The sequence below is a fragment of the Vespula pensylvanica genome, chromosome 7 (genome assembly GCF_014466175.1).
Source record: "Vespula pensylvanica isolate Volc-1 chromosome 7, ASM1446617v1, whole genome shotgun sequence".
Taxonomy (NCBI): Eukaryota; Metazoa; Arthropoda; class Insecta; order Hymenoptera; family Vespidae; genus Vespula; species Vespula pensylvanica.
Genome location: NC_057691.1, coordinates 6403283 through 6413282, shown reverse-complemented (window position 1 = coordinate 6413282; position 10000 = coordinate 6403283). Strand labels below are relative to the sequence as shown.

Sequence of the window (10000 nt, the reverse complement as noted above, 5' to 3'; positions counted from 1 at the left end):
TCTTTTCTTATTTTTTTTTTTTTTTCTAAATCATTTTTTGCCTATCGAAGGAATTTATTTATATCCCTTCGACCGTGTGTAATATACACGTGATAGAATTTTCGTGTCGTTATTTTTATCGAGGGGTAGGAGGAAGGGGGTTGATTTAGCGGCCTGTGAATGGCAAGTAGGAGTTGAAGGGGGACGTAGGGGTAGAAACACACCAAAGTATGGGGTAAAAAGTGTGATACGATGGGAGATAGCACGAGTAAATTCGCGTGTGCCCTTAAATCTTATGTCGGGGTAGAAAATTATCAATTTTTTTCTTTCCTTTTTTTTTTTTTTTCTTGTATACACCTTGGAAAAAAAGATTGTATTGTGATCATTGAAATAAGCAGCGAAGAGGAAGGTAAAAGAACAAAAGAAGGAAAAAGAAAAATTATTACAAAAGATTTGATTGCACAAAATTGATGAAAGATTTTAGAGCACAATCGCAATGTAGTAAACACGAGCAACGAATCTCTGCATGACACACGATCGATCTTTCCTCCATTTTTATTTTTTACTTTCTATTTTACTTCATTCTTTTATTACTTCTTTTATTATTATTTTTTTTTTCTTTTTCATAGGAACGCGACGATTCACAAGAGAAGCAGTAGCAGCAGCAAGAGAATATAAAAAACGATATATTCTATAGTAAATATGAATTGGAAAAGAAAAAAGAAAAAAAAAATAGAAAAAAAAAGAAATTTTGAGAAATCTAGATCGTAAGAGAAAGAGAGAATGATTTCGTCACGATCATTTTTTTTTTGTCGTTAAGAACGATAATGCTTGCTACTTTGCGCGTAATTCGTATCAAAAGGGGATGTAAGGGTGTAAAAGGGGACGCTGGACAGTCAGACGTAAGAGAAAAAAAAAATAAAAAAAAATAAAAAAAAGAGATATGAATCCTCGCGTTCCAGAATATTTAAATGGTTCTTCTTAAGTCGTGACACAAAATGGAGTACTCTCTTTATATCAATTTCATTTTATTTCGTTATACTTTATTTTAGCAGTCTTTTGTGAAATTGTTTCATTCTCAGTGATTCTCGTTCTTCGAATTTGGAAGATTTATATTCTTTCTCTTCCTTTTGTTTTCTTTTTCTCTATATTTTTCTCTATTATTAAAGTATATATATAATTTTTTTTTTTTGACGGGAGAGAGATAGAGAGAGAGAGAGAGAGAGAGAGAGAGAGAGAGAGAGAGAGATAGATAGAAAGATATGAACGTTCACTGTTCAACATACGCTAACGAGAGTTTCTCTTGAGATTTTCGATGGACGACAACGATGATTTTATTCTCCAAGGGACTAAAGTTTTTCTTTTTAATGAGAATTTTTTCTCTTTTTTTTTTTTTCCCCGTGGATTTTCATCAGATATATATGTGTGTGACGACATTCCTTTCTCTCTCTCTCTCTCTCTCTCTCTCTCTCTCTTTTTCTTTTTCTCGATTTTTCTTTCTCTCAATTTCTTTTATTCTTTTGCTCTAACTAGAAAAAAGAGAGACCAACCGAGTGTAGTCACGACTTAAGACGAACCAACGAACAAAGCTTCGCTCGACATGTTCTGCAAAGAAGGCTTCAAAATTAAAAGTGAACCCGAATAATGAAAAGTCACAGTGGACATTACCTTCCTCGAGGCCATCATCGCCGTCGCTCATCAATTCATCGTCCGAGCATATGTTTAGTACGTTCACCAGCATCTCTGTGACTGGAAACAGAAAAGAAGAAGAAAAAGAAGAAGAATAAGAGGGAGAAAAATTTGAAAAGAAAGAAATGAAGAAAGATAATAATTGAAAACAAACAAAAAAATCGTATTCTAATCGTTATTATTATTTTTCTTTTTAAATTAAATTAAATTAAATTACATTTTATTTTATTTTATTTTATTTTATTTTATTCAAATCTTAAAAATTTTTTTTTTTTTTTCTATTACTAGATATGCATTTTTATCTGTTATTATTTATGACAGAAGGGAAAAAGGAGAGAAAAAAAGAATGTTAATTTTACCTTTTTCACCAACGAACGGTAAAGACCACGTAAAAACGTCCATAAAGTTGGGTAGCCAATAGGGATGAGGCGAACAGTTGAATTGCCTGATGTTCATTACGTTATTTTCGTATTTCAATACGGCTGCCTGAAACAAAAGAATTTTTTTCCTTCGTTTTTTTTCCTCTTTTTTCTCTTTTCGATTCCTTTGATCAAAAAACCTTTACAACATAATATCTCCCTTTCGGCTTGAATTAATCTTCATTTCTCTGTAATCTACATATTCAGCTAGTTTTTTGCCAAAACGTCGAATACCGAGATATTTCATTTATTAACGATATTTCGAAAAATATGAATGAGTAAGCATTATTTCATTACGAAGTCGTCGGCCATCTTTTTTCTTTTTCTTTTTTCTTTTGCTTTTTCTTCTTCTTCTTTATTTCTCTTTTTCTCTTTTCTTTTCTTTTCTTTTTTTTTTTTTTTTGTTACGAGAAATATTGACAATATTTCCATTGTATATGAATGTTCATGGAAGTAAATTTATCGAGTAAAAGAGTTAACAAATTTCATAATCTAACATTAGATTAAAAAACTCGATTAATTATTTATCATTTGAAGAATTTGAAACGTTTCTTTGCCAATATATAAAAGTAATAAATTATGAAAGTAAAAGGGGAAAAAAATTGCCTTAACAGACGCGCGCGTGTAATAATAAAAATAAAAAATTGACGGATAAAATAAAATTGCAAATTCGATAATTCAAAATTGCTTTAATACTTCGACAATGTTAATTACTTTAATAATCTATCCTATTAGCGATCGGTACATATGCTATTAGAAGCAAATTTTACAAGTAAAAGAGATAGATACGCGCATATACAATAATAAATAAATAAATAAATAAATAATTATTAAAAGGATATAGATCAGATGCGTATACTATCATAAGAAAATTTTAAATAATAAATAAATTGATAGAACGAAAGTTGAAAATTTGATGATCTGAAATTGCTTTAATATTCGAATAATATTTATTATCTTAATAAACGTTCGCAATTGATACTTACGTGTATGTACTATGTCACGAGTTAATTTTTAAATTAAAAGAGCTCGATTGATAAGCGTGTATTTAATCAATAAATAAACAAACAAACAAACAAATATATAAAATAATTTTCAATCTGTAATAAATTAATAATATTGCAAATCTGTTACCTTGTTGTTATAAACGTCGAGATAATTAGGTGCACTAAAGATGGTGATTAGCGATGGGAAGCCCGTCGTTTGAGATTTTCGATACATACGGTATCCCGCGTCCTGTGCCTCATGCGCTCTTATGATGCTTAGCAGATTATTGGTCTGCAGGAAGTCGCAACACGCCGCGTAACTGAAACAGAGATAGAGAGTTTAGATAGATCGTCTCGAATTCCGACGTTCGAGAGTCCACCGGATATAGATGGAGAGACAACTTCCGAGTGCTTTCGATTAAATCCGAGGCCAGACCGGACAACATTTTCACGAGAAATTTAGCATTTACGTGACTTGACTGTCTATCTAAAAACGTGAAATAATCTTCCTCGAAATCGTTTTATTCGAATAATGTTATGTGTACGATATTACGTGGATCCAATAAAATACGTTTAACATAGATCAAATGGAGGAATCTTCTTTATCGATTTTCTCTAAATAATACTTGATAACTTTTTCTTTTTTTTTTATTCTCTTCCTCTATTAGAAACGTGAAATTATTATATTATTTCTAATTTTTATATGAGATTATTATAAACATTTAACATGGCATTTAATTATCTAAACAAGAATCGTGTTTCCATTAAAGATAAATAATTTCATTCGAGTGAGTCACGCTATTCATTCCCCATATCATATTATCCCGTCGATTTTGCATTTTTTAAATTTTCTGAATTTTACGTTTCTTTTTAATCTTTTTTTTTTTTTTTCACTCTCCATATGCACCTAAGTCTTTCGAAGAAATATTAATTACATCCAACGTGATCCGTATTATAATATTTTTCATTTTTATTTCTTCATTTAATATATTTCAAAGGTGTCACGTGTATTATAAAATATCAATGGAATTACTTGCAATGAAAAATAAAAATTGAAAAGAGAAAAAGAGAATAAGAGAGAGAGAGAGAGAGAGAGAGAGAGAGAGAGAGAGAGAGAGAGAGAGAGAGAGAAAGAGAGAGAGAGAAAGAGAGCATTTTATTTTTAAAATCGAATATTATCGAAGATCGAAATAAAAGAAACCATCGATTAAAGGTATCGATTAAAATATCTATCAAATTTATTATTAATATATATATATATATATATATATTCGAAGGGATGATATGATTTAACAAAAGGATTGAACGAACGAGTTTACAACCTTTTATCGCCGTTTTATCAGGTGGATGAAATTATTCGCTTGCGAGCTAGCTCGCGTGTTCGTTACAAACGATAATAGTGGTAGTAGTACTACTACTAGTAGTAGTATTAGTAGTAGTAGTAATAGTAGTAACAGTAGTAGTACTAGTAGTAGTAGTAGTAGTAGTAGTAGGATTGCTCGAGAGTTTTCGTCGAGAGGGACTTTCCTCGACGGTTTTGCTTCTCGTTCCTCTCGTCGTTATCAACCGTGTCAAAGAAAGACGGAACAAGTGAACCAGAAAGAGAAAGAGATAGATAGAGAGAGAAAGAGATAGATAGATAGAGAGAGAGAGAGAGAGAGAGAGAGAAAGAGAGAAGAGACTGTGGAGTAAGCCGTGAAACAATTTCAACGTTGCAAAGTGTTAGTTCGAACGTTTGGACGCGAAACTTCCTATTCGAGAAACTCTCAAGTCGGTGCTAACGCGTGTCAGGAGCAGTGGTTCTCAAACCACTTTTCAAATTGGTTTTACGATAAAGTCTCTCTCTCTCTCTTTCTCTCTTTCTCTCTCTCTCTCTCTCTCTCTCTCTCTCTCTCTATCTCTCTTTCTCTCTCTATGAGCTTGTTTGTAGTTACAAGAAAGCAAAACGATTTTAGAGAGTTTGCCTTTTATGGAACTTCGATCAACCCTTTCTCTTTCTCTCTCTCTCTCTCTCTCTCTCTCTCTCTCTCCTCTCTTTCCCCTTTCTCTTACCCTATCTATAGTAAAATAACTAATCCAAGTAGTTAGTCGTAAACTATAATTTGTTAATTTTGTCTCCGCTTTTCTCTATGTAAGTTTCCGTATCTAGAATGCATCTAGGTAGGCATATACATACATATATATATATTACGTGCTCGTAAAGGGATCATGTAAAGTTTTCAACGTTTAGGAACTTTATATATATATGTATATATATATATATATATATATATATATATATATATATGTATACATACTACGTGAACGTAGATATATCGATTATAATCGCTAATTTAATTCGTACCTCATCGTCGGGATCAATTACAAATGCAAATAACCGACGATTTGTATTCAATGATAGTAGTATCGCTGCAAGATATATATATATATATGTATATATATATATGTATGCATGTATGTATATGCGTTTGTATGCGATTTTCAAAACGGAAACGTTATTTTGTTATGATGCCACATCGCATAGTTTGTAAGTACGACAAGGATATATCGAATTGAAATCATTTGCTACACAATAAATATCTATTTACGGTTGGTTACTTAATACACCAATGTATATTTAGACGTACAAGTAACTATAAATCTTTCATCATAACGATTTTACGATATTCCCTGAACGTTCATGAACCCTATTCGTAATTCCTCGCACATTATCTCACGTATCTAAGAATTCTTTAATTTTTTTCTTTATCGTTTTCTTTTCTATTACCTTTCATTTTAGAAATTTGACGATCGTACGGATAATAGAAGAGTGGCAATAATGAATTTCACTTCGTGAAAACTTGTTGTCGATTATTTTTCTTTTTTCGTTTCTTTTCTTTTTTTCACAAATCTTTATAGTAGCATCGATAAGAGTAGAAATCGTTTATATCGATTTCGTCAAAATCTCTTACCGATTTCTAGGGATTTATTTTTCTTTTTTTCTTTTTTTTATTATTTCACTTCTTATCATCGATCTTTTTAGAAATATTCGTTTCGTCATCACGAAAAAAATATATATATATATACATATACATATACATATGTATAAATATATATGTTCTTGTATATACTTCGAAGAAAAGAGGAGTCGCCGGTCTGCCGGACACGTGTGGCCCTTTTTCTACGATTATGTCTGACCCGATTGAGAGAAAAGCGTGCGAAATATCTGAGTCAAGGTAGTAAAGCAGCAAGCTCGTTTTACTGACCATTAGAGAAAACACGTGTAATATGTATACGACACATAGACTGTTCTGTATAACCACAACCTTCTCCGGACGTGGATTAATGACGTGCTTAACAATAAACCTGCGATAAAACAACGCGACGCTTGTTTGCGTTCCGTCGAGAGCAAGTTTAATGGAAACTCTCTTACTTCTTGAGATATCCTACAAGCTTCCTTCAAGACAAATCGTCTTCGTATTATCCTGCAATCCTCTAATCTTAGTACATGTGTGTGTGTTTATGTGTGTGTATGTATGTATGTAGGTGTCTCTATGCGATCATTCAGGAAGAAAAATTATTCCCTTCGTATATCGTTAGAAAGTAGAAAAATTTGTTTCGCAATTTCTCGACGTTTCCATTTTTTTTCTTTCCCTTCTTCTTCTTCTTCTTCTTCTTCTTTTCTTCTTTCTTTATTTTTTATTTTATTTTATCTTTTTTTTTTTTTTTTTTTTTAATCAAGCTCGTAATAACGCATTAAGAATTGATTGATAAATACGGGGGAGGGGGAGGTGGATAAAAAATTCTTACGTTACGTTAAAATTCTTTTGAACTAATAAAAAAAGAAATAAATAAGTTCTCAGTCTTGTAAATTGCACAATTTGCAACGAAAGAAAGAAAAGAAAAAGAGAGAAGTACAGTAGAGAAATTATCGATTTATGTAACCAAATTCCGATTGATGTATTAGGAATATTTAAAACTAATTTTTTTCTTCCATATATATATATATATAAATTTTTCGAGAAAAATTTATTGTAAAGAGAAAAGTGAAAAGACGTGTGTAAAAATAAAATGAACGTTTATTAAAATTCGTTCTAATTAATTTAATATTTAATTAATTGCAAAGAGTACAGACACACGCGCATATTTTAGTTTCAGTACACGATTGTTATTACTCTTCACGGCTGAGAGAAAGCTCGGAGATAGAAATGAAGTTGATAAAAGAGGGTGCCGACTTTATCAAGCAAAAACGTATGTGAAGAGCGAGAGAAAGAGAAAGAGAAAGAGAGAGAGAGAGAGAGAGAGAGAGAGAGAGATAGATAGATAGAAAAAGATAGAGAGAGGGAGAGAGAGAAAGAGAGAGTATCCAAGCATAAGTTTGACCAAAGTTAGCTCTTGCAAGGACTTTCTTTCGTCGGCTATGCGAGACAAACGACGTGGTAATTAGTCTCTTGATGGGGGTTGCGACGACAAACTGAGGAGAGATGGAAAGAGGAAAGGGCGGGACAGAGGAAAGAGAGGGAGTGGGAAGGGGGTTAGAGTAGGAGGATGTCAAAGAGAATTAGAAAAGAGAACATTGTGCGGCGAAAGAAAGAGAGTTTTCGTGAGCACGGAAACGAGTCATTTGGAAAATTTTCAAGCAAGTTGTAAGAAGAAAAAGAAGGAGAATAAGAATAAAAAAAAAAAAAAAGAAAAAGATAAGAAGAGAGAGAAAAGAACAAAGAGTGAAAGAGAGAGAGAGAGAGAGAGAGAAAGATAAAAAAAGATTTTGACGAAAGAAAAATAAATGATGCTTTTTTATCTTTCAATCCGACAAAAGATAATAATTGATTTAATAGATAATATATTAGGAAAGAATGTTTGTGTATGTTTGTTTGTTTGTTTGTTTTTGCGTGTATGTGCGTGAGAGAAAGAATATTGCGTTGTTGTTATTCTTCATCGAATCTGTTCGATGACGTAGCGAAAAATTCTGTTAAGATTATATATGAATGATCTATTTTAATCTCACCTGTAAAAGTATGAACAACCTCTGACGCTATTGTGAGAGAAATGTTCAGCATTCTTCTCGTTGCCAAAATCTTCCAATGGATCCGACCATAAAAGATCGCACATTGGTCCGAACGCTGGTGGCTCTTTGAACCTGTCCAACTGTAACACAATTAGATTTTTGGATAGTCTGATTTCTCTGAATAGTCCTTGTCAATTTTCATATATTAATTATAAATATGATAACAATGATGATGATAATAATTATTATTATTTAGTTTACTATATAAGTTTTTCATTTTATTATTATATAAATCGTCTAATTAGAATTGATATTTGTTCCTCAAGAAAAAATAAGTAATTAAAAAAAAAAAAAAAAGAAAGAAAGAAAGAAAAGAATAGCATCGAAATAGAATTTTGTCAGTAATGAAATTTACGCGAATAAAATTTCTTACGTCACAAGAACATATATAATTTTGCGATTAAACGGATTTAAAAATTAATTGGAAAGAAAAAGATGCGATATAATGTTTGATCGAAGGTTTGATCGATATAATGAACGATTGAAATATTAGAAAAAGGTAACATAGTCTTAACGTTTTGATGATAATGGCGGTATTGGTATTGTTACGGATGAAGATAAGCAGGATAACAATACGATCGTTCGATTCGTGGCTTCTATAATTAACGTTATGCGCCTCGACGATCTGACTACAGTAGATTTATAAATGTGTCGCCATTACTTTGAGAGGATTATCAGACCGCAAATCCGGTTTTCAATGGCAGTCACGGTGAATAGATAGAGAGGGTCCATTCGAATAATCCGTAGTCGATCCCTCGCGAAAACAAGCTCCATTTCAATACATTTTGTTCGAAAGGAAAAAAAGGAAAAAGAAAAAAAAGAAGGAAGAAGTAGAGTCACGTGTTTGTGACTTCAGAGTCGAAAGAATAGAATTTTTTGTTTCTTTTTAATAACAAATTCAGTACTTCGAGAGCAAATACAAATTTTATCCCTTGAAAATTTATTTATACAGTCGTTTGTGATCGATTGTGATGCATTAATTAAAACGACACAAGTAGAGAAATTTTTAAACTTCAATTATTTAATTTTTTTTTTTTTTAATTTAATTAATTAATTTTAAATAACAATTAACTTGAAAGTAAATTATTTATATAAAGATTGTCTTTTTTAATTTCGATATTTCTACTCGTAATATTATCGTTCCTACGATAATTCATTTATTTATTAACGCGATTAAGTACATGCATACGATAATTGAAAATAATACACGAAAGATATTTATTTATCAAAGTTACGCTCTCGAACGTACGAATTTGTTTAATTTCGATACACTCGCGAAGGCAATGAAAAATTTTATCGTACTTATAAATATTCGTTTATATATATCAATGCGATTAAGTTCATGTTCAACTATCGAAAAACACATTAATAGAAAAATCTATACGAAATATTAACAAAATTTACGACCAACCTCGAGTATGACGAAGTCGAAGTTTTTTAAATTTCGATATCTCCAGAATAATTCTATAATTCTTGTAATAAAATTTATTTCTTTATTTATTTACTTATTTATTTATCGGGTATATACACGTTCGAATTTTAAATAATTAATGATAGTTTTCGTTAATAAAAACAGTCCTTATAAAGTTTTCTCAAAGGAATGTTATAGCAAAGAAATATTCATTATTAATAACGAGATTGAAGTTGTAAGGAAAACGGTGAACCCAATTATTTACCCAATGAAAAATGGAAAAGAAAAAGACACACACACACACACACACACACAGAAAAAGAGAGAGAGAGAGAGAAAGAGAGAGAGAGAGAGAGATTCGTTTGAGTCGTAGTTTATAAAGCATTCACTAAAGTCGTCCCAGATTTATTCTTCGAGCATGTCGAGTTACCAAAAGTCGACGGTATCGAAGATCCGTGCCAAGTTTAAA

The 10000-nt window shown here is 31.3% G+C and overlaps 1 protein-coding gene across 6 annotated transcripts in view; it reads right to left on the bottom strand.

Annotated features, from left to right (window-relative positions):
* The window catches only part of LOC122630487 (serine/threonine-protein phosphatase 2B catalytic subunit 2-like), a 184822-nt gene that overhangs the window by 20205 nt on the left and 154617 nt on the right, over positions 1 to 10000 (bottom strand). For all 6 annotated transcript variants that reach the window (XM_043815020.1, XM_043815022.1, XM_043815019.1 and 3 more), the window contains exons 6-9: positions 8061 to 8200; positions 3222 to 3393; positions 2028 to 2154; positions 1648 to 1728 (exon numbers count right to left, since the gene is read on the bottom strand). In XM_043815020.1, coding sequence (XP_043670955.1) covers positions 1648 to 1728; positions 2028 to 2154; positions 3222 to 3393; positions 8061 to 8200 — 520 coding nt within the window. The remainder of the gene's footprint in view (positions 1 to 1647; positions 1729 to 2027; positions 2155 to 3221; positions 3394 to 8060; positions 8201 to 10000) is intronic.